Source organism: Bactrocera oleae, chromosome 3 (genome assembly GCF_042242935.1).
Source record: "Bactrocera oleae isolate idBacOlea1 chromosome 3, idBacOlea1, whole genome shotgun sequence".
Taxonomy (NCBI): domain Eukaryota; kingdom Metazoa; phylum Arthropoda; class Insecta; order Diptera; family Tephritidae; genus Bactrocera; species Bactrocera oleae.
The window spans coordinates 78,455,160-78,481,489 of record NC_091537.1 but is presented as its reverse complement, the minus strand read 5'-3'; the positions used below and the strand labels follow the sequence as shown (position 1 = coordinate 78,481,489).

Sequence of the window (26,330 nt, the reverse complement as noted above, 5' to 3'; positions counted from 1 at the left end):
TAGCATAATTTTCAAAAATTTAATGCTCGTTCACTATGCGCTCATAGTAATATCGATGGTATCGAGCAACTTCATTATCGGGCTCGTTTGGTTGCCTGGTCATAGCGGAATCGCTGGAAAGTCGCTAAGTTTGCAAACAGAACCACCTTGCTTGAGTCTCCGTTGTTCGCTTGCGTTCCAATGCTGGATCTGTGAACTTCGCGTGAGCTTAGCAGTCGCTGGTCAACAACTAGCCACTATGCGAATGCAAAACCTTGGCCTAGATTAGAACGCAGCAGATCCACTGAACTACTTGCTCAGAGCAAGGTTCAAACCGTAGAATTTCTTACTTGACATTGACCATAAAAAAAATTTTTTTGGGTGCTAACTGTCAAAGTTATATGGAAGAAGACGAGATGAAAACATTTAGTCACTTTCTCCTCCATTGTCGAGCTTCAGCAGCATTGACGTTGAAACATCTCGGCAGCCATAACTTCGGCGAATCTGGTAAAACAACTGCAATTGATATTTGACGCCTCAATAAATTTGAGACGGCTTAGGGCGCTTTGTCGATTTTTGAGCGTCTTTTGGTTCAAAACTTTGTTGTATTTATGTTCTGTTCAATGAACCAGCGTTCTCCATTTTCCAATTGGGATCCTCACCCGGAACTTCTAACTTAATCTAACATGGACTAAACATCTTAAAATGAATTGCTTCACTAAAAGTAAAGCATTTTCCTGAAAAGTTGCTGAGTAATATTAAATTCGCTATGCCCTCTATGCCATCACGCTCATTTACTCTAACTCAAATTGATGTCCTTGGCTGAGTATAGTAATCCAAAAGACATACATATATACAAATAATAAAATTAAAGAAATGAGTACGAGTATGCGCAACTATATGCTTATATGATGAGTATGTGGGTATATGAGTATATGTGCCTTACAGTTACTCTAATCCACCAATTACACACTCGGCTATAATTTCCATTAACAAATCCCACGCCTCATAATTACAGTGCCGCAAATCATTTTTTTCGCTAAGATTTTTTTTTTTTTTTGTCGACGGCGAACACGACCATTTTACGGACAGGACCATTTTAGAAGGTTGCTACGCAAGTCGTGTTGTTCGACGTAGCAAATACGAAGGCAATGAACAAACAAAGCGGTGAATAACTAGAAAAAGCATATGCGTGCGAATCTACTATATATGTATGCGAAAAAAAGTGTCTGGATAATTCGCATGTGGGCCACCAGTGGACAGTAACTAAATGTGTGGAGAGGAGAGAGAATGGTAGAAGCAAAAAGAAGAGAGACGGCTGCAGCCAGGCGACAACAAGCCCACAAACCTTCACCTTCATGCGGCCACAACACATTTTCACGTAAACCAAGCGTATTTGCAAACAATGAAAAAGCACGCTACGATAGTGGTTGGAGACGGGCATATGAAGGTGGAAGCAAATCATGAAATTGCATGCCAGAAAATGCGGTAGTAAAAGCGTTGTGCAGAAAATGTGCTGAGTGGCAGACGACGCGCAAAAAAATTGTACTTTGAAAAAAGTATTTTACAACTGCTACAATAACAAAAACAGCTACTACAAAATAGTGAATTCTTTTTAGAACTTGTTATACCCTGAACACGTTATAATAACTATGCCATGAAGTTTCTAACATACAGAAGGTGACAAGACATCGGAGATCATAAAATATAAATGTAAAAGAGCAGCATGATAAACTGTGTCGATTTAGTAATGCTCGTCTGTTCGTATATAGGTGAAATATTGTAGTTTCTCAGTTTGAGTTTGAGATATCGCTTTGAAATTTCAAACACGTGTTTTTCTCCTGAAGAAGCTACCCAGAACTGCCGATATTGGACCCCTATAGCATATAGCTGACATTCAAACTGAACTTCGAAATCAAATGCTTGTAAGGCAAGCTTTTTCATTTGACAAGATATCAACAAGAAATTATATCTATATTATCCAAAGCAAGGCTACAATCTCCAAAGAATTTGTTTAGAACGAACGACTATAGCATATAGCTGCCATACAAATAGAACGATCAAAACCAAATTATTTGTGAAGGGTATTCTAACTTTTGTATAGCCGAAGTTAACCTTTTTTCTTGGACACTTTCCGGTAGCTGCCACGCGAAAATTGCGCCGACAGTCTGGCGACGCTTTTTTCTACCGTTTCTGCCATTGCGTTTGTCTCGCTGCTGCATTCTTTTTCATTACTTTTTATAATAGTTTCTTGCATACAGCTGCCCGGCTGACAGATAGTGGCCAGTCGCAGCGCACAAGCTAACTGTCGGACAGTCTGCGCCATCAATGGCAGTCGCATACCATAGGAAGTAGTTGCGCGCCACCACCCGCTGCAAAAGTTGAAGTGCAGTTCGCTGGCGCACCAGCTGACTGGCGGGGATTGACTGAATAAGCATGAATAAATGAGTGAATGCACTGGCATTTATACAATGAGCTCAGCTGAGTGCCTGCTTTCCCCGCCCACACGCACACACACCCACCTTTATTCAACTAACCATTGTTTAGTTTTTATTCGTATTTATTTGAGTTGTTGAAAAGTTTTCCCGCCATTGCCGCAAAGTATCCAATTAACAAATCCGAAGACAGTCTGCGCTGACTGCCAAGCAATTTACAGTGGTGTTGTTGCTTACCGCTCTCTCTGCTGGACATTCTATTTTCTCGTGGTTAAAACTAGCGGGTTTATTCGCACTCCCTCCACACCTCTTCTTAAAAGCTTTGCAATTTACAATTTTTTTACTTTTGTGTTTGATTGTTTTTGTCTATTTCTATTCTAATTTTTGTATGGATTTGCTTCGTCTAACACATCAATTGTTGTTTGCTATTGTTGTTGTTTATTGAAATATACAATATGGAAATATTTATATTGTGGAGCAATATTTGTTTGCCTTTAACAATATTTTATAACGGATTGTAAAATATTCTAGGTTGGGGGCGAATGAATAGAACAGAAGCAATTATTCCATAAAAAGTCAAAAAACAAAACATTTTCAATTTTAACCTTGCTTGCTCTCGAGGTTTGAAAAAATTGATTTTACTTTACAGTTTTTGAGGTTAAGCGTTGTATTTATCATCTTTGCTGTATAACTAAAGGCAACAACAATAATATAACTCTATCAGTTATTCCCAAAATATGATCCGATTGATTTCGCAAAGACTATACACCGCCGGCAGATTTCAAGATAGTTAGAGAAAGTGTAAATGCAAGAAACAACTGATTTAGTTTCCTCAGTAATATGACAGTCATCTATTAATAAAATTTTATCACCGCTGATATGTTTTTGTGTGGACTATCACTTCGACAAATATTTGAAGGTACCGGCGAACCTACCAGACTTCTCAACTTGGGAGAGGCAAAATCACTTGGAAGGCAAATTCCATCTTATAAATTGTGTCTATAACTATAGTCCTGCGAATTTTTTTTTTAGGGAAAACACGTGCATACAATAGTATTTTTTAAAGCATTTTTCATTTGTAACCAAGTCATGGATGATATTGGACTAAATGTCAAGAATAACTTCCAGTGCTTTGCAGCTTTGCAGTTTACATCATTTTGTTAGCAAATGTGCTGAGCCTTAATATAGGTTTCCGAATTCGAAGAGATTAAAGTATTTTCCTCTAGAAAATGTATATTCCCATTCAGCTTATTATTCGGGGTTATTTCAAAATATTTCACCTCGTTGATGTGTGATTTTGCCGTGCTATAGAATTGCAAAGAGAATTATCGCGGGTTGACAATAAGTATAAAGCAAAACAAGATCTCTTTCAGATCTATTATCGAAGCTTCGTTGGCATCTGTAAAGGCCCTTAAAATATTTACTTGTGGATAAAGGCGTTTTTAGTGTGATTTTGTATCGAACTCCGTCGTATACAGCCAAGACTATTTCATGTAGTTGAGATAACTTAAAATGTCCTGATCAACGATAAGCGAGACAATGGATGACATCAAAGTAGTAATTTCTTATAAATGCAATCCCTTCCACACCAATGAAGTCTTTAAGACCTTCGATACACTTGTTAATTTAAAATGATATTTCAAGTCTTCCACCTGCTTGAAGTTAGCTGATCCAAGAATATCTATAGTATAAACCAGCCGTACAATCACAAATACTTTCTATGCTTTCGAGATGAAGATCAATTAGTCCTCTTAGTTTCCAGCAATGTAAATGCAGCAGCTAAAAGATTGCACTTTGAAGTGGATTAGTCTGAAAGTAAGGATTTAGGGCAAGAAAGTAGAAATATGTTTGCGGAGAGTTTAAACGCTCGGTAACTCGGAAAGACACTTAAAAAATCAGCTATATTTCTACTACTCAAACGGTTGATGGCTCTACTAACGCCATGAGCACTTTATATCAAATATCGCCAAAATTTTTATTGTTCATCAATAAGTATCAGACTAACATAAGTATTAGCTTTTTAGTAAGAATTTTGTATTCATGCTATACGTAAGCTAGACAAGTACTCCGTAGTACTCCGAGGAACATATAATATTAATTTTAGTATAAAGGTCACACATAGCCTGATTCTTTGTAGCGCAGTCTGCTATTTCTAAACCAATATAAATATATAGTTCTGCATTGTCTACGCTACGCAAACGAAGCATGCAAATCACAGGCGGCTAATTTTACGCAAGTTTCTCGAATAACTTCATAAACGTCGTGCCGACACCTTCGCAACGTGCCACTAATCAATTGTCGCTACTGAAGCCTCAGCCGCTGTGGGAGAAACAGCCACAGCCGCCGCCGTCATTCCTGGAATGCGTAGCATAAATTAATTGAAGGAAACGCGCCAGACGCTGTGTGGCCTGTCAGTTTTAGCGACAAAGTAAAGGAAGCGGAATAACAACAACAATAGATGATGTATATATATATACTGTACATGTGTGTGCGTGCGTTTGTGTATAACTAATTAGAAAAACAAGTGAAGAGGCAAAGTGTTGCTATTACGGCGAAAGTAATGCAACATACGTTACATATGCTTTTATACGAGTATATGCACATTTGCAGTTACATATATACAATACATCTACAAGTATAATATATAGGTATGTACAAATGTATGTATGTATTTAAGTTAAACGACAGACGCGTTTGTGGGCAATGTGCAACAAGCGCGCTAGAGAAAGAATACTAATTTGTAAGCTGCATATGGCTAACAAAAGGTAAACAGAAGAAGAAGAAGCAGAAGAAGACTCGTGGCAGACTTCAGCATAAACAACAGTAATAACAACAAACACTACATGCAATTTGACAGACAAAACACAGGCGCGCAATTGCTATTGTAAAGGGAGCAAGTTGAAAGTCATGTTGCAGAAACTAAAAAAAAATGAAAAAAAAAATTAAAAGAAAACAAAAGTTAAAAAAAAAATTATTTTGGTTGCAACGAAGCTATAATAACCTTCGCAGGTACATTTTCTATAGCATAAAAGGGTATAAAAAGATTTTTATTGTGATTTTGAACGCTAAGTTTGTATGGTAGCTATATGCTATAGTGGTCCGATCTGTACAATTTCTTAGGATATTCTACCATTGCCTTGCATAACAATCATGAGAAAGTTTGTAAAGATATCACGTCGAATAAAAAAGTTTTCCATACAAGGAATTGAATTTGATCGATCAGTTTGTATTATAGACAAAGCCGTTAGTGGTTCGATCTCAACTATATATTCAGAGATTGTAGTGATACTATGAACAAAAATCTGTGCCGAGTTTCGTGAAGATATCTTGTCAATTAAAAAAGTTTTTCTTACAGGGTCTTGATTTTGATCGGTCAGTTTGTATGACAGCTGCATCCCATAGTGACCTGATATCGGTGGTCCCAAACATTAGCAATTTCTTATAAAAAAAAGCAGAGCAATATCTTAAAAACTGAAGAACTAGTTTTCGTATATACAGACGAACTTGACTGTTTGTCAATGGATGGCTCCCAGAGATTGTGATGATCGATTTTGATATATCCAACAAATGATAAACTTAACCCAGACAAGACAGAAGAGAAATTGCGTTTCCACCTTAGTGACTTTATTTATGTGTCATATACTTCTGGTTGTGGGAATATGTCCGATTTTTTGCCAACTAATGTTCAATTGTGCGGAGTGTTGATTTTATTCTTTCAGTCAAAGAAATTGGCGGCTGAAGCACATCTGGAACTCCAAAAAGTTTACCAAGCATCTTCGAAGACGGTGAATTGGTCGACGTTATTTATTATGAGCTGCTGAAACCAAACGAAAACAATCAATGGCGAACGGTATCGACTTAAATTGATGCGATTCAGCCGAGCAATACGCAAAAAGCGACCTCAATACTAGAAGAGCTCCGAAAAAGTGTTTCTGCTACATGACAATGCTCGGCCTCACATTGCCAAAACCGTTAAAACCTATCTGGAAACGCTTAAATGTGAAGTTCTATCCCACCCGCCATAATCCCTAGATATTGCACCGTCCGATTATTATTTGTTTCATTCGATGGAACGTGGTCTGGCTCAGAAGCAATTTCACTTACAAGACGACATCTGCAAAAGGCTTAATACTTAGAGATCATCACAAAATTAACAGTTTTATCGTGATGGTATCCGAGTTTTGCCAAATAGATGGCAAAAAGTTGTGACTTCAATATTTCATATAATCCATTTGTAACTAGTTCCTTACAATAAGATTGCAGTTTCATTAAAATATATATATATATAAATAAAATAAAAAAGCTTAAAAAAATTTAAAAATATGAATCTGCGCTACCAAAACTGAAACAAGGTCCCGAAGTGCTATTATTATAACCTTTTTTTCGGCAAAGAAAGTGCCAACTCGGCACAAAGGTGGCAATGTAGGCGGCTTGTCTGCCACTTTTTTGCGCGATTTCGGCTTTTTTTTGTGACAACGTTAGGTTGTTATTGTGCTTTTGCCGGCGTAATAGCCGCCTTGGGTCCGCTATTCAGCCAAATGGCATAATATTAATTTGCGCGCCGCACAATCCACAGTCCATAGCATTCAACTACACAAATAAACACAGTATCATGTACACAAGCAAACATATGTCATAACATTCATACGTTGACCAGGATCTGCCTCTGTCTATTGTCGCCTTTTATAAATTGTGCATGTCCGCAAGCATATGCTGTTGCAAATGAATATGCACACAATTATTTGCTCAGAAGGCGGCTTGACTGTCTACTTGCCTACCCAAACATATACACGTACATACACATCAATTTCGCGCTTGTGGCAACGGCTTTGTTGATTGTCTATTTGTAGGCACAAACAGCAAAATATTTCTACTCCTCCATTAATTTAGCCAATTTTAGCGGTAAAGTACAGATGTTCATTTTTTGGCACTGCAAATATTCATATTGAATTTTTTTTACAGTTTTATGAACTTGGCAGTACAGTGTGTCATTTATTTTGAGGTTAACTCTCACTTGAGATTCGGTATTTATATTATTAGCTTGAATTTTAGCAGTCATACCGCAGAGAATCACACTTAAGCAGAAGAAGCAAGCTATTTGTCAGACCTCTCACACCAAAACCAACTCAATTTTTGCCTTAAGCTCATATGATCAAAACCGAAACCCTTCGAAATACAATATAATCTCACTGACTATAAAAAACCTTCGAAATATACTTTTAGAGAATTTTTTTTAAAGAAAGTAGAAAGGATATAAAGAAAGTAAAATGTAGATTCAAATACAATTAGGTATAATTTTGAAAGCGTATGTACCCGAAACTTGAAAAGCTCTCATATCGGTGTCTCTCTTTCTGAATCGCCTAATTTCCTATATAGGATTTCTAATTGGGACTTGAAAAGCTCACTTATATGTCTCTCTCTTTCTGAATTTCCAAAGTTTCTCTACAAGATTTTGGATTGGCACTAGAACAATATGTCAGAGTAATTTTTAAAGCATATGTACCAGAAACTTTAAAAGCTCTCATATCTATCTCTTTCTTTCTTTCTCTCTCTGAATCTTCCTTCTTATATATTATATAAGATTTCTGATCGGCACTCGGATCGCTTTAAGTAATATTTTTTAAAGCATATGAACCCGAAACTTGGAAACTCTCTCTCTCTCTCTCTGAAACACTAAAGTTCTTATAATTGATCTTGCATGTAACGAATATGTACTCTGTCGCTCCCCTGCAACCGTTCAGCTATTCCACTAATGCGATAATCCAAATGTTAGGTTATAATTATCAAGTAGGCGATCCAAAGAAGTCACATACAGGGAATTCTAAAAATAAAGTATATATTGTTAGACGATGTGACAATCGCAGTAGGTTTATGCAAACAGTAGACACTGGATTCGACACTGGATTAGTAACTTCTTATGTATTTTAATATACAATAAATATTAGGGTGTACTCATCTGCCATTTATGCTGTCTAAAACTTACCATTATTAATTTCAATACTTAAGAAAGCGAGTTCACAGAGCTCTTGTTTATATGTGTAGCATCCTGTTAAATCCCAAAACTGGAAAAGGCGGGCTTAACAAATTTAAGCTGGCTTCGGGAATGGATTTCTCGGGACTGAGGTTGGTGAAATCACCAGCAATATTTTTATCATTGAAATAATCTTAGCAACTGAAAATTCTTATTCCTAATTATAGCCTATCTAATTCTTCACTAACAAAAAATTTTAAGGACTCCCAAAATACGTATTTTTGCGCGGAATTCTGAACAACTCAACATTGTAGACCCTAATGTCTCGACAATCTTAACATAATCTCAAATTTTCTAACCTCAAATTCTAGAAGAAGTATTATATTATTAATTATTAAGAAATATTATGCTTCAAAAATATTGTTTTGTGATCAGCGGTTGTCCATTCCAAAACGAGTGGTATTTAAACTCATAAAAATACAATTAAGATTATGACTTTTATACCATATTTGACCCAATCAAGCACACTGTCAGAAAGTATGCTAAAGTGCATCGCCACTAGTACTGTCATATTCCATGTCATGTTATTGATAGTGGCAATGGCATTGGTGTAATTGCAACACAAAAAGTTGTAGAAAGCAGCCGCCTTTTGAAGTCTTATATTTTCTATGCACTCGACAATGGCAAAAGCAGCCAACTGTTTTCTTTCCATTCCGAAATTTCTTTTCGACCATTTTTTCCAAGGTTTTTTCTTTATAATTTTTTTGTTTACAAAGCGTCTATTTTTCAATGCTACTTGCTCTGCGCATGGATTCTTTTTATTTTTGGAAAATACTTTTTTGCTATTTCCGTTTGTAATTTAACCATTGGCAGCACTGCAAAGACAACGCTTTAATGCCAACCACAAACGAGCTGCTTGGTGTAGGCGCATTTTTATAAATTAGGAAAGCATATGAATGACTCTATGAATGGCGCAATGAATGGCTGCTATTAGCCGTCTGTCGCTTGTTGGGCGGTGTGCATTACACACTTCGGACGCCACACTCATCGCCGTAATGGCACAATATGAAAAGTCTTAGCAAAGGCCATGTGTCCGGCCGGTTGGGGAATTTAATCAACACTATGTACAAATGCTGGTAGAAAGGGGCACTTTGGATTTCTTTGCAAGAAAATATGATTGCATGTTAACATAACTGCCATATATTCATACATATTAGCAAATTTTTATGAGATTTGGTAGTTTACTTTTGCGGAAAAATTTATTTAAATTCGAAGTCTGTGGGATACGAAGCAGCAAGTAGCATGTGCGTTATGGGAATTTAAATGCAGAAATTTACTGCAGTGAAAATTTCTAAACAGTAAATACATGTTGAACTCTCTTTTAAGCTTTTAAACCTTTTTAAAACTATTTGGGTAAATATATGGTTATGTATCTCGAAATGAAAGTGTCTCAGATTTTTCCAAGTTTTCCATTTAACCAATATAATGGTTTTCGTCTTTCCATTTTTTTATACCAATAAAGGTTGACGACGTTACTCTCACAGTGAATATAAAAATTCTAACTATCGTTTATGAGCGTGGTATAAAACTCGACGAACAGAAGCGGATTAGCCGTGAACCGAAATATAACTAAAAATGATTTTATTTACTATGAGGTAATAAACTCTAGAACATACCAGTATCTAGGCCCTTTCCTTGTCGCAGAGCTTACATAGAGGCCTAAATTGAGTGAGTAAGTAAAGCGTCGGTTGCCTTATACTTCTACAGAGGAGCACTTGAAAAGAAGTAGGACCTCTCACCATATGTAATAGTTTGGCTCTACGAAACCGTAGATAAGCCATGTTTTATAGAGGCAGGTGTATTATTGCGGAGTTCGATGTATGCATCAGGGAGGCTGGGTACTTGTAAGTGTTCAAACTGGAACATTCTGCAATTCTCTCCTTCTTCCTTTGCATCCCTGAAAACTTAAAACACTGCGTTGAAGAGTCTACTCCTGATAGTTCACACGCAGACGATATCCCTCGTGGTTGGCGCGAAATCGGTGAAAAAGTGAAGCAGTATGCTTTTTCCCGGCTTAGGCTTTTAGATCAGAGATGGCCGTCATTAATGTAGCAGTAGATATGTTGACCCGAAGTGCAAACACTTTCAGTGAGGAGAGCACTCCCACCGACAACAGAGCGACAGAGCTTTGAGTTCGCTCACTGTACGCTCAAAGTTAGTCAAGGCATGTCTATTTTCACTACTGATAGCATTAAGCTTCTTAATTAATAGACTCTTTTGGCTGCCTGGTTATAGGGGAATCGCTGGAAACTGCAAAACAGATAAGCTTGAAAAAGTGAGCACACAGCTCTAGATAACATCGGATTGAAAACGGGCTGGGTTTCCATTGTAATATTGCGTTATTCTTCTAGACCTCTGGAGTTTGCGTGAGCTTTGCAGTCGTTGGAGAGGAAGAGCGAGATCCCGTGTGACTGCAAGACCCTGCTGGACTAGAGTAGAACGCAGAAGATCCATTGAACTGCTTGCTCTTAGAAAGGTTCATATATCCGTAATTCTTAGTGTTCTTACTGGCCATTGTTCAATGGGCGAACATGAGGTAAGGCTGAAAATGTTGTCGGACGCTATCTGACAAAGTTGTATGGGGGAAGATGGATGGAAATATGAATGCACTTTCAACTCTAATATCCAGCTTTTGCCAGACTGAGGTTGAAACTTCTCGACGGTCATATATTTGGCGAACCGAGTGAAATAGACGGAATTGATATTAGCCGCCTTCACAAATTTATGTTTTGGTCTTTGTCTATTTTTGAAAATCGTTTTGTTCAAAACTTAGAAGTATTTAGATATCACAATGGACCGGTATTTTCTGCTGCACAAGCAGGATTCACTTTGATTGATATTTAAATAGATCTCACAGGTTGTAAGTAATACTACTATTGAGAAAGGTATAATTCTTTTTCAATAGTGTTCTTACTTACATATATCAAACATCCAAAAAAAAGACTCAGGAAAATAGTCTTTGGAATAAGTTTTTTGAACAGCAACCTTTACATCTCCTCGTAACTGATTATTATTCTCTAAAAGTGACTTTAAAACCTGTAACAAAGTAAAGATTTTTTAGTTAACATTTGTATCGATACCTAGGTTCTAGGTAAAACAACGGAACTGCGTAAACTGTCCACGTAAGATACCTGTTAGAATCGCTCATTTAACCTAACTTATTGTAACCTAAAATATTATTATCGATCACTTAGGCACTTAGGTATATGTATAAAAGATTCAGTTCATTAAAATATTCGAAAATAAACTTTATCCCTCTTTCTCTCTTTCTCACTCTCTCTTTTCAGTGCATCACGTGTAATAGCGCAGTAATGGCATAACGGCAATTCGTGACGCTTTAGATTAAAATAAGCTACTTGTATTAAGCGTTTTGCATAACACCCGCCCACCTTAATTTACCAATACACAATCTAATTAAATTAATTCGACATTTGTGCAAAGTTCACACTGAAAATCGACAAACGAATTGCTATTGCATACTTTACTAGTTGCCAGTTAAAACGTTATGCCGCTAGCGTGCCGTTATTTTAACGGTTACTGCAACCGTTCAACCGAAAACTACGTGTCGGGCCGGAACAACAACAACTGTAACAGCAACAACTGTGGCAGCAATAACAGAAATATACGCAACATTGACATTGGCCTCGGACAGCGAGGACAACAGCAAAATTAAAATAAAAAAAAAACAATAACAACAACAAAACTAACAAAAACAACAACAATAATAACCAAACACAACAACACGAAAGATAACAATAACAACAACTAAACAATCAACATTTCAAATTCGTTTATGCCACATTCAATACACAATAACAACTGGGTGGCAACATTTTGCCAGACAACTAACTACAAAGTGTGCACGAATAAAAACGCCAAATAGAAGAGGTGAAGCAAAAACAAAAACTAAAGTTCAGCGAACAGTGTATGCGGAAAGTCAAAGGAAAACGGCAAATATCATAAAATGGCTACAATAAAAATTCGACAATTGAATTCATTTAAATTGCAACAGCAGCAGCGGCAGGAGTTGCCGAAAGCCAGCTGCCGCAGCGCATTCGCCTTGCTGTTTAGCCGTTGTTCGTATTGCGCAACAAATTATTTGAAAAGTTATTGCCGCATTAAGCGTCATGGTGTTAATAAAAATAAAACTTTATGTTGGCTGACATTGACTTTGATTTTATTGAGCTGCAGCAGTTGGCATGGACGGCGCGGCGGACGTGGTGGCGGCGGCGGCAGTGCTTTCTGTTATGCGCTCGATATCGGTAAGTGTAAAGTAAATTTACATAAATACGCACAAACATACTAAAATACCCTTCACAAATACAAATGAATCTTAACAAGCACTTGATTTCGAATGTTAAGTTTGTAGGGCAGCTATATGCTTAAGTTAACCGATCCAAACCATTTCCACGGAGATTGCACCGTTGCTTTTGAGCATAATCAATGCTGAATTTCGTGATCATATCTATTCAAATAAAAAAGTTTTCCATACAAGAAGTAGATTTTGATCGCTCAGTTTATATGGCAGCTATATGCTATAGTTGTCTGATATAAGTGATTCCGGCAAATGTGCAGCTTCTGCAGGAGAAAAGAACGTGTGCAAAATTGCAAATCGATATCTCAAAACTGAGGGGCTAATTTGCATATATACAGCCAGACGGAAATGGCTAAATCGGCACAGCACGGCATGCTAATCATTTATATATATACATACATACCTGTATATATTACAGGGTCTCTGACGTTTTCTTCTGTGTGCTACAAACTTCGTGACAAATTTAATATACACTGTTCAGGGTATATAAATATATACCAATAGCCGAGAATCTCCCATTCACTAATCCCCTTTTGACTTTGGCAATTTTTGCATTTAATTGCTGCTGCGCCGTTTTCAACACCCTTTTTGTGCGCAATTTTATTGCTGCTGCTGCTATTTTGTAGCAATTTTTAGTGCCATCAGGTGCAAGCAACGCACACAAACGCGGCGGCAACATTTTATGCAACATTTCCATTGCTAACAAATTGTATTCAAATTGCGTATAATAATTTTGATACTTTCGGCGCTTATAGCTGCAAGTTTATGTTAAAGTTTTGTTGCTGTTTTGTGTTTATTTAATTACATAATCAATTGCGTGGTAATTGAAAGTGAATGATGTGTAATGATCTCAAATGGCGCATAAAACATGTTAGGTAGCGTGAAAGAGGCAGCGAGAAAGTTTTAATATGTAAGTGCGTGTATAAACAATTCAGTTTGGTGCAAGTGCAGCTTGCAAAGTTCAAAGTTTGAACCACAGTTTGTTCTAAATGTAATAAAATTAAGTCAGTGTATTTCAAACGGTTTTTTATTTCTTTAAAATTAAATTTCACCAAATAAACCATGATTCTAGTTCACATTGTCAGCAACTACTAGTCGTTGATACAGGATGTAGGCTCCTTTCTATCTAACAAAAAACAATATTTGTTTTATTATTAAAGGAAACTTTTTTTACGTTTTCGTTTATTTTAACGAGATTTATAGTTTTCGCTGCTCAAATGACCTTTGTGCTGCTTTTCACACCACTTACGAATGGTTGCTTTGCCTGTCTTAGAGCCCGCATAGTATTCATTCTTATCATTTGATTATATCAACAGCATTTTTCAACCACCGGAGGTTTTCACGAACATACATATGCAAAAAATTTGTCCTAGGCACCAAAGTATACCACAGTCATAACGCGACATCTAACGAACCACTTGTCCGAAGCTATGAAATTTACACTACACAAGACTTTGTGTCAGACTGTGGTTATAGGGTAATCAGGTTGATCTTCATGTAGCTATGTCTAACACCATTTGGACAGCTAGAAACGTCTGTTGTGTTGCCTAGAACTCCTAATTACGGAGAAAAAATGACCGTCCTATATCGGCAAAGAGCCTTGAACCTGATACAAATTTATTGAGACGGTTAATATTAATTCCAGCCATTTCGCCTAGTTCGTAGAAGGTATGACTACGGAGCTGCTTCAATCTTAGTTTAGAAAGAACTGGGTATTGGAGAAGGAAGTGTTTAAATATTTCCATCTCACCGTCCGCCTTGCAGTTTAGACATTTTTCGTCCTCCAAAAGTTTTAGAAAACAAGAGGTCCCCTGTTCTCGACTCATTCCTATTCGGATGGGATTTGGATAAGCTCTGGTGCTCTTTCTTTCAAACTCGGCTTTTCAGTTTCCAGCCATTTCGCTGTGACCAGCCACCCAAACAAATTGCTAACTAAGTCATACACTCCTTGACTAGCTTTGAGCGCACTCAAGACCTCTATTGCGACTCTGCTATGGGAGTGAATGTACACCCGCTTTCAAGTCATTATAGCAAATTAAAAGTCATTAAAGTAAATACTAATACAAAAGTGCTTCGGGCCTTCATGCGGCAAGAGGTTCATCGATTTTCCCTGGAATCACGTAGCATGAATTGTTTCAGTTATAAAAATCATCATTGGATTTGAAATTTACTTACTTGATCCAAATTACCATACTTAAAGTGTTAGAACAATGATTTAATTATCTTGCACTGCCATTGTTAGTAACGGTAATCATATAGATAGATCAATTGGAAATAGTCTCTAAGGAGATCCGACAATTTCAATGCACAAAATTCCATTTGGAACCATCTAAATAAGACGTCAAGCGCACACGGTCGTGATGGAGTCGCGATGAGCAGACGAAAACGGTGGCTAAGACAGCAGGTAAGATTAGTAGGGAATCATCTACTATGAGCTGCTTTTCCTGACGGTCAAACTCTTAATATGATGAAACCAATAGGAGAGGAATTGTGTTCCATCAGGAAAACGCCAAGCCGGGTACATCGAAAGTGGCTGGCAAGAAGCTCTGGAGGTTCTTATGCATCCACTTTAAATTTCGATTCTGGCACCAAATGATTGCTACCTGCACCTGTCTATGGCTAATGATTTTTCTGCTGAAAAAATTCTCTCATAAGAAACTTCTGAAAATTCACAATCCCAGTTTTTGGCAATAGCGACGAGGATTTCTATAAGAGTGAGATTATGAAATTTTACTTTAAAATCCAACAAGTTATCAAATGAAACGTTGCATATTTGACCCTAATAGGATTAATCTAACTATACTATACCTTTAAATGGTGTAAAAATATAGGATTTCTGTTTGCTGAGGTTTTGAGAAGAAAAGTTTAAAAAAAAATTTATAAATTTAGCAAAATTAAAATATTTTCACTTTTTAAATGGTTTCTAAGATGAGCGTGGTACACAATAACAATACACAAATTCTATTGTATGATTATTCCAATAGAAAGTGCTGATATTCCCTAAGTATTACAAAAGCATTATCTGCCAACTCGCTGACCCACTTCCCAGATAAATCTCCAAGGCACATAAGAAGACCGCCTAACAGCAAAGAGGAGGAAGCAGTACGTCTTACATCGACCGAAAAATACTAAATTGATTTTCATAATTAAATATAATTCATTACCAGCAATCTGTCATGCACAGTGTTCATCAATATGCAATACAGCTGGGAATTGTACCCAATAGACAGACTTTGTGTGTGTGTATGTGCATTGAATGTAACGCGCGGACAACAGTTGGCTGAGTTGGTGCCAAATGAACGATGAAAAGTTGAAAAACCAGCCAAATACTATACTTGTGGGTATATGTTTGTTTGTAAGTGTATGAAAGAGTGATTGCAATAATTATATTTATTCATGTATTTATCTAATTATTTGTTTGTTTGTGTATAAGCATATAATTAGGTAATTGCGTTGTGTAAATGAGTTTTTGGGCTTGTACATTAACACATGCACACGCACACACTGCTGCACGCACACACACAGCTACTTGCGGTCTTTCACTAACTTATGTATTTTGTATTTATGATTTTGTTTGTTTGTAATGGGGCTTGCCTTGGCCCCCCAGCCGGCCGGCCGAGAAGATGTTGATTAAGTGGGCCGCTGACGGCCAGCAGATTTTCTTATTTCATTTATTGTACAAAAACAATACTTCTGTGTTTGTTTTTTTTACAAAAACAAAAAATATTTTTTTTTTTTACATTACGCAGCATGACCCCCATAAACGTGCGTCGTTTTTATACCCTGAATAGGGTATATAAATTTGACACGTAGTTTGTAACACCCAGAAAGAGAGGTTACAGACTCAATAAAGTATATAGTATATAAATGAACAGCAACTAGACCCTCAATTTCTGAGATATGACCCACAATTTTCGAGCTGAAAATTTACATACAACCTTTTCTCCCCAAAAATCTGCTTATTTGTTGGAACCGCCGATATCGGATTGCCTTACAGCCTGATCGTTCAAAATCCAATCCTTATATGGAAAACCTTTTCATATGACGAGATATCTTTACGAAATTTGGTTCGATTTATTGTCTAAAGCAAAGCTTCAATCTCCGTACATATCGCTTAAATCGGACTACTATAGCATATAGCTGTCATATAAAATGAGCAATCAAATTTAACTTTAAGATCTTTTTATATCCTCTTTTCTATAAGGAATGCAGCTATGAAGGGTATTATAGTTTCAGTGCAACTTTAGTTAACTTTTTTTCTCCTTTTTTTCTCCTAATGGCTTGTTACTGCCAAAGCTTGTGCCACATGTTGCGTGAATATGCTTGGATACTCAGCTGAGAATTGGAATATTTTAGTTGATGTTCAGTTTCAACGCATTTTCTTGCACTTCAAGTGCCACTGCCTTTAACCCGCCACTCATCATCTCGCTCTATTTACTAAATACTAAAGTTGTGCCTTTACTTCACAATCTTTTCTCGTGTTCATTTATATTCTTCAGCATAATCATTATTTTCGTTTTTTTTTTTGTTAGCCGTCTCGCATTTTAAGCTTTGACTTATGGCGCTTAAACACTGAATGATTGCTTATAATTATTTACTTAATGTTAATATTTTTGCTTGTTGATGTGCGAGCCGACATCAATAAAAAGGGCAATTAAGATAAAAAAATAAAAAATAGAGCAGAATAACAAGGCTTTGTGAGTACTTTATGATCCCTTATATTTTATGAAAGAATCTGAGAGTTCTTCTGATTAAGTACTTGATAAAAATAACTGAAATAAATCGCTCTTATGTTAAAAGCGAGGAAATCAACCTAAAACTGGGACTTATATTACTTTTAACTCAGCTCTTCGGCAGTTTTTAACCGCTCTCATTTAAGTTGACTTGCCAGAGCAAAAACGTTTTGTAAGAACTTCAGAACCATTAAGCGTTTATATCCTCTAGCAAATATCGAATTTTATATTGGCATGTAAATCGAATTTACATATATTCTAAAATATAATTTTATCCAAAAATTCGGAGTTGATCCGTCAAATTGTTTCGGAGATATGACCGAATTTTTTTAAACTTAAGCAGTCGGTGAAAAAAATTTCTCCGAAACGGCTGAGACTTTAAGTTTTCGCACGACCTTCTCAAATATATTTGTCAGGTAAAGAACGAAAGAAAAAATTTCGACAATTACTACGATTTTTTAAGCCACTCTGAAGTCTGAATTTTTTCAAAAATCGAAAAATTTGTATAGTCGCCATTTTGGCAAAAATCAAAATTTTACCTAGTCGCTCGATTATTACCGGTATTGATCCATACTAATATAATATATATATATATATATTTGGGATCTTAGACGTGAGATAATTTTTAGCAGATCTTTCTCATGGCCAGACACCTTCTTTCGGAGATCCTCTTAGAGATCGGCTGAGGGAGTATGGGTGCTGCTTTTCGAACATATTTTTTATCACATCTCAATGTTATCAGAAGTTACACGACAAGGCGCATGAGACAAGTCCATGTTGTCATAATCAATGGCCAATATTATCGATAAAGGTTTTATGCACTCCGTTTAAATATATCAATCCGATTCAAATTTGAGCTCTTGGTATATTTCTTACTATCAACTTTACCCCATCCACACTATCCACCATTAGATAACAGACCACAATTAAGTTTTGATTAAGTTATGTAAACGGATATAGCAACTCTGTAAGCGTATCACTACAACAATAATAATTACCAACTAAATCTCTCCTCGCCGCTACATTGATTGCTTTAATCAAATCAGCTTACCAGGATTTGTAAGAATTTATGGCAAACTTAAAACGATCACAACAGCATATTAAACTCAAGGAACTGGTAAATGATAGCTTAAAATAGCCTTTAGGCACACACGCCGTAGTGATTGGCTGATGCAGCAACATATGCGCGACATTCCGACTAAGCGGTCACTATTTAGGCCATGTGAGACTACACATATAAACTCAGAGGCAAGCACGCCACAAAAACCAGCGCGCCCAGCTTATGGAGCGGGAGGCAAAGTGGAGTTAGTAGTACAAGAAAAATGCGCGTAGTGTCGAGGCAACAAAGGTGTTGAGATGTAAAAAGTGCAGTGGCGTGCGCGGCTGTCAAATAATAGAGTGGCGGTCATTGACTGACGGACAGAATTGACAGTTGTCCAAGAGCAAGAGTTGAGTGCCGCAGCGAAGCAATATGTAACGAACATACATATAACCGTATAGTCACATGAGATATAGGCCATATCATATATTTACGCCCCATTCAAGTGACGTTATTTAAATGAGTTTATCGTGATTGCAATGTATCGCTTGCCACATGCCACATATGTTCATGTACATTGAAAGGGTGGTTCAAAAACAAGCCAATATTTAATTAATGTTTTTAAAAACGGATAGAATACAATGATACAATTCCGCTTCAGTGTACCATAATTAGAGAGAAGTTGGACAAATCCTAAAAAGTCAGATATTTCTTTATTAATTCCGAAAACGTATGGACTTTGGACCGCCATTTTTGTTTACTTAGGGTGACTAGCTGTACTTTATATATAATTGCCAAATAGGTGGTCAATTTAAAGGCGGGTATTTTACCTTTTCATTTCTTCCAAGATAGGTGTCGGGATGATAAATCTTTACTCGCCCCACAAACCCACATCGAACTATAATTTATACAAAATGAGCGTTTTTGAGACCAGACCGAAAATCTGCGATTCTCATTTGGGATCTCAACGACATTTACTTTATGGATTCCATGTGCTTGGGTTTTGCTTGTTTAAGTCGAAATATTTCAGATCAGATCTAAGATCGTACCCACGGTCACCTCAGAAGACCTTTCTCTGTCGGTTCATGAATTTTATTCGATAGTCCTCTTTCAAGACTTAGTGTTCAACCTTGTGAACTTATGAACGCTTTGTCTTATCTATTCAGAATATCCGTTCCGTATCAGTTTCTTAATTAGAATACAATATATCGCAGTATTATTGTAAAATTTTGTGTCCTTAAACATATGTAAATCACTCATAATTAAGTAATGTTCGGGTCTACAATAAAAATTTTAATCGAAAATGATCTGATCATAAAACCTTAGTACATATCGCACATGTTTGCGATAGAGCTGAGCATTCACGAGAAAGTGTAAAACCGTTTCTTTATACCCTTTGATTTTCCAACCAGCGTCAGATATTGTTATATGGCATTTCCATTTTTAACCCATGTTCTCGAAATGGCCAATGCCCCTGCTGTTACAGCAGCTGTAAGTGTGTATATCCATCTCTTCTGAGCTATTTGTTAAAATTGTGTATTAACCTTTCTCTTGATCGTTGCTAGCGGGCACGGTATTATATCTGCCTTGCCGACACCTCTGCGTTTTCGTTGCCGAAAATGTTTCTGTGATCAGAAACCCAAATTATGGACAAATGGAATTGACCCACCAAAAAGCTTAAAGCCTTTCTATATTTGTTGACTATGTTCGAATTAAGGCTTGACGACGATAAGACTAGCACAACTACCCGGCTATCTATGTATTTAGTAGCTTTCTGAATACTCGCGTAGTTATTCAATAGAGATCCACAGGCCATTTTTATGCCACAGGCCATTTTTATTGAAAGATGCTAGTTGAGTTTGCTGGGCGGATAGATAAAGATATGTCAATATCATTGACCCTCTTCCGCAGTTCGTTTTGGACCCGTTGGTTTAGATTGAGTTTAGATGATAAACATCTTCTTTATTCCCGTCTGAAGGGTACTTTCCTCACCTGGAAATAACTATTGAAATCCAACCTTGGTGGGATATAGTCTGATTTACTTTAATTTGTTCTGAGCTAGTTCAGGACTATGTCCATAACACACCAGGTTCTCATTAATCCTTATAGTAGAACATGCTGCTAGTTACCAAATGAAAACTTCTATGGACAGTTGATTTAGGAGCATATTAAGCACATTAATCGGACATGACTTTGTAGCCCCGGCAACCGCTGCGCAGGCTGTTCTCTGTTTTTCAGTCAGCTTTCTGATACTACAATATATTGTTTTTTCAATGCTGGCCACGAAAGCAGTACTCCAAATATAAGAATTGGTCTATACCTACGTTGATACATACACATGACTATAATCGGCTCTAAGGCCCAGATTCTGCTAAGTATTATAAGCTTTTTAAATTCGTTTTCCAGTTCAGTTTGGCAGCGTTCTCGAGCCTTAAATATTTTACTGTGGGGACAGAGAAATTGTTGTAGCTCTGAGTGAGGGTTAACACCTAGTCCGTTGTTAGCGGCCCATAGTCGAAACTTCGTAAAGCTCTTTCCAAAATTTCGCTAAGATGTCATATACCAAAATTTTTTTCAATCGTCTGTATCGATCTGAAGATTAGTGGTACGGCCTCAGTAAACGAAAAAAGCTGAGCACTTTGCATTAGGACCATCATATACCCTGCAAATACTATACGTAATAGCGTATATGCTTCGTCCGCCGCAATAGCTTAGTAGCTGCCACAACTAAGAGTTCAACAAGTTTTCTCTATTAAACCGCGTGCGATTTTTCCTCTAAGATGCCATACACCGATATCAGCAAATCAGTGTTAATAAATTTCTCAAGCTTTTTCGCGTCGCTCAAAGCGAACACATATCAAAATGTGAGTGTGCGCCGTGTAAGGCTTAGCGAGCCGTACACACCGCGCTGTTGATCGTTCCTCGACAAAGTGTTGAAAAAATTAAATAACAATTAATAGTTGTTGCAGCGGAAAATCGCATTGCGCATGCGCGCGCTATTAATTTTACAAATACGAGCGCTATTTTGCAGCTATGCTTGTTGTTGCTGTTACGATTGTTGCTTTTTGAACTATCGTGTGTGTGTGTGTAACGTAATGTAAACGATAAATTTCATATGTGCGATTCGCTGATAACGCTTAGCCGCTAGTTGGCATTTGACAGCTGGCATGGCCCGGCGCGCTATTTCACATGCGCACAATCGCATGAAGTCATTTATGTGCATATGTGCCGTTAGTGTACGATTTTTGCAGCATGTTGTTGTTGACATGCATTTAAGATGCAAATCGCAGCCAGTGGGTTTTGGGGTTTACAGACTTCGCACGCAAATTAATGGCATTTCCTGGCATAATATTATATATTGACATTATTGCGGCTTTTACTTGCAGTCGTTATATATTATTTTTGTATACTGTGGATTTTGCGTTTAGCGTCATTCGTTTTGATTTATTTAGTCACGATTTAGTTTACTGAAATTGTCGCTAATAAAGTTGCTTTGGATTATGTTAATATTAATTTGTGTAAGTAACTCAAATTAGTTATTTTAATAATTCATGAGTCTCCAATTGGAGGCTCGATGAAGCTATAAAGATCTATGGTAGCCTTAATACTATAAACGGAAATCATTATATTAGAAATATATGAGGTGCAGATAAAGATTTAGACCGCATTGGGGCCTTACGAGTTTGCTGAATAGCCAGAATTTGCACGAAACCAAATCAGGCGCTTACGGTGGTTGCAGAATGATACGAGTCAAGTTTTTGGCAAAAAAAAGTCGCAAAGAACCATTACAGTATGACGTGGAGCATTATCGTGATGAAGTAACCAAGAGTTTTTCGCCCATAATATCGGCCGTTTCATTGAAAAGCTCACTCAAACGACGCATAACGCTTCAATAACATTCTTTGCTGACAGTTTGGCCCAGCGAAAAGAATTCATAACGCACTACAACTAAAGAATAAGAAAACGCCCAACATGACCTTGATTTCTGATTGACTTTTCCGTGGTTATTTCAGTTTTGCTTTCTTCACATATTCGCTGGTGGTTTCAGGGTTGTCTGCGTAAGTCGAAGTCTCGTCTTCAGTAATGATGCTTTTGAAGTGGTCGCAATAGTCAGAAAGCAAAGTTTCACACACATTAATGCGACACAAAAAATTTAGCGATTTTGACACCAATCGCGACCTGATGCATTTAAGACACAAAACATCTTTCAAAATGGTTTGACCTGAGCGAAATGTTATTACAACACTATCAGCTAAATTTTCATTTGTCAATCGATAATTTCCAAATACCAAATCTTTGATTTTTAAAAAATTGTCATATCAAAAGAATATAAAGTCTAATAAAAAAATGTTCTTTATCTTTGCTTTTAATGAAAGGTTTTATTTAGCATAGTCAGAATGATCCGACTTAGATTAAATATTCAGCTTCTAAACTTATGGCCATTATGAAGATAATTTCATTATGCCACTCTCTATATTGGTAAACAATATCGTCGCTATTGGCAAAACACTGAGACAGTCGATTTTTGCAAGCTTCTCGTGAGACGAATTTTTCACCAGCAAAATTATTCGCCATAAACAGGAACAGATGGAAATCACTTGACGTCTGGTCCGGTATAAAATGTGGATACATTAAAACCTTCAAACCAAGCTCCTAGAGCTTTTGGCGAGTCACTATCGAAGTGTGCGGCCTCGCGTTGTCCCGATGCAGCACAATTACTCTACTATTTGGCCACAACTTCTCTAAGACAGCCCAATTGTGGATAGTATACTTGTATATTCGAATTAAGAGTTTGGTCGGCTCTCCTAGATTCGACCACAACCCTTTTCCCTTGACCTTGTCGAAAGTAACCAACTTTTGATCACCAGTAACCATTCGCTTCATTAACGGATCGATTTTGTTGCGATTCGGCAATGATTAGTAGATGGAAATTCGGTCCATACTTTTTTTATCCAGTCTTATTTCTTATACTACTATTCACATTTTCAACCGCCTGTTTTGCGTTTTCGATTTTATCCAATTAAAACTTTATAATAGGCATAGCTTCTCTTTGCCGGTGTCCATCTTTGACTAGTGCTAAAACAATATTGGGCAATCACAAAACTGTCGGAGAAAATTTTTTAGTAATCTATAGAAAAGGTAATGGATTTGTTGTGTATAGACTTGATATATATGTACCTAAGGTCTGAAAAGATATCACATTTAACAGCGAGGACAGAACATCTGTAATTCCAACACGCCTTATGAAACATAAAATAATAATTACAGTACATTTTTCAATATTAACCGAAATAAGACAGCCTTTGCTTTCCGCGAATGATATACCAGGTCCACTTAGCATTATACTTATGTTGGGTATAAGCGATGTCGAGGGTGATTTTAAACTTCATGAAACTATGAACTCATACATTTTCGCCTCCAACTACATACATATATTTGTGCGCCTACATTAAGTTTAAAAGTTTAAAAGTTATTTCGAATTTATAATTTTTCCAAATGTGCGGCTTTTACCTTGAGACATGTTGCCCACATAACTAGTGCTGCCATATTTTCGCATTAATTTCGGCACTCTCCCAACTTTATTTATTAAAGCTCTTTTAATGATTTTTATTGTTGTTTGTTCTTTTTAATTCGTTTTCCTTATAATCAGCGATGCGCGCAGCAGTGATTCGCTTGATTTTCCACAGCCAGCGGCTTCGCCTAAATCGAAAGCAAACCACCTCCGCAAACGAAAATACACACAAATCGACCATATGCTCGTAATGAAAATACTTTTCCGCGTATTTGTGCAGTTAATTAAATTAACGATTTTGCGAATATTTCGTTTGTACGTATGCATATGTATGTGTGTGTGTATGTGTGTGTAGTCGAAGGTGGAGGCGCTGCAGCAATATGCTTGTAAACTTTATTGTTGTTGTTGTTTGGTTATTCAAGCTGTGTTGTTTTGGCATTTCAAATTGAATTGTTTCGTTTTTCGGTATTTTTATGCAAACTTTTTTGCCTCCGCTGCACCCCCGCACCGTTAGATAGCTTACTTTGTATTGTGTTTTGGCATTGTTCAATAACGTTAAATTCTTTATGCAGCTGTGTGTACATGTGTATATACATATGTGTGTGTGCCTCAACGTATTTGCATTCCTGCCAGTTGTTGTTGTTGTTGTTGCGTCGTCTGTGCTTTTGGTTTGCAATTCCACTGTTGCTTGCCATTCGTTTCGCGAATATTCACAGTAAATGAAAAAGTCAGCAAACGAGCAGGCAAGCTTTAGCGCGGCGCGCCCACTATGTTACCCACCAACTTGTTCAAAACAAAGTTGCCTAATTGATGTATGAGGTCCGTTGCTGTTGCAGATCCAGTTACAGCAGCGGGAATGCGAAAGCAGCAAGAATAACTTTACCTTATGGCGAGTTTTCATTTTCCGCTACACTTTGCTTTTGTTGTTGCATGTTTTTTTTTTTATACCTTTTTCCTCCCAAAAGTGTAACTGTATCCGCTACATTTCCGTTGTTTTGGCCGCTTGGTCCTTCTCTCCAATTACTCCCTGGCGCTTTGCGCACAATTCTCTCGTCTCTTCGCGATCCAGTGCTTTTGCGCTGCCATTCGCTTCCTTACCTCGGCACTTGCGGCTAAATCTCCATTTTCATTTCTAATTGACGTGAATTTACACCGGCGTTGCCTTTGCTGCTCCAGGTTACTTATTGTTTTCGCATTGTTGTTGCTGTTATTGTGGTTGTTGTTTTATCAGTGATGTGTGTAATCGCTGCTCGCCGCTTTTGGCTTTGCACTTGCAGTAGAGCTTTTAGTAACTCGAAGTATTAATTAAACCCAATGAAATCTGGTATGCTGGTGTCTGGAAACCCTCAGAGTTGAGTTTGCTCTCTATTAGTTGTGTCTCGCGTATTATTTTTGCTGTTATTAGCCGTTATTTTGCTCTTTATATTCATTACCGGAATTGAAGCTGGCTATGTCAGTTGTTTTTATTATTTTTGCCAAATTTGCACAATAAATTTTCGTTTGGTACCCCGTTGCTCAGTTATGTAATTATGCAGCGTTAATTGATACGACCAATTTTTTTTTTTTTGGTCATGTGGAGTACTTCATACCGATGGGAATAATATTTGCAATTGGAGTTCTCATATTCAAAATGTTCACATGAAAATATAACTATTTGGCTAAAATTTCTTTAATTAAGACAAATTAAGGAAGTTTCTCAACGCAAAGTTTTACCGCGGTATTGTGGATTGCAATACTATTCCGCGGTGCCCCAGTTCGACCTCAGCTTACGACGAAATTTATTTAAAACCATCGCCTACATTTCTGTAATGAGAAGACTTCACATAAATAACTTGTCCCGAAAAGAAAAACTTTTAGCCAGATGCGACTCTACAAGCATTACATACTATAATATATTACTTACAGGTCCCTAACTTTTAAATATTAACTTTTGGGGAAGCTCCATTTCAGCATCAGATTCCTAACCTTAAAATTACTTCAGTCTGGCAAAAGCTGAACAATTTACCTAGATCGCTTTTCTCTATACAGCTTAGGCAATTTTCATCCGTCTCACCACATGTTAATCTATGTCTAGCCAGAAATGAACATCGCTAAGAGCAAGTAGTTCAGATCATCTGGCATTTCACTATGGACCAGAAAAATTTCGCAGCCGCACAAGTTCTTCCACATGTCAAGCTCACAGAAGATCTATAGATTCACAGTTAGAGCACATTAGGATAGCGAACTATATTAGCTTTTCTATTTTCGGTGGTTCCACTCTAACTCATCGCCTCAAACAAGTCAAAT

At 37.1% G+C, this 26,330-nt stretch overlaps 1 protein-coding gene across 3 annotated transcripts in view; it reads left to right on the top strand.

Moving 5' to 3' along the window:
* The window catches only part of Ddr (discoidin domain-containing receptor 2), a 398,282-nt gene that overhangs the window by 82,869 nt on the left and 289,083 nt on the right, over positions 1-26,330 (top strand). For all 3 annotated transcript variants that reach the window (XM_070106981.1, XM_070106980.1, XM_070106982.1), the window contains exon 3: positions 11,733-12,707. In XM_070106981.1, the coding sequence (XP_069963082.1) occupies positions 12,410-12,707 (298 nt within the window). In that variant the 5' untranslated portion in view covers positions 11,733-12,409. The remainder of the gene's footprint in view (positions 1-11,732; positions 12,708-26,330) is intronic.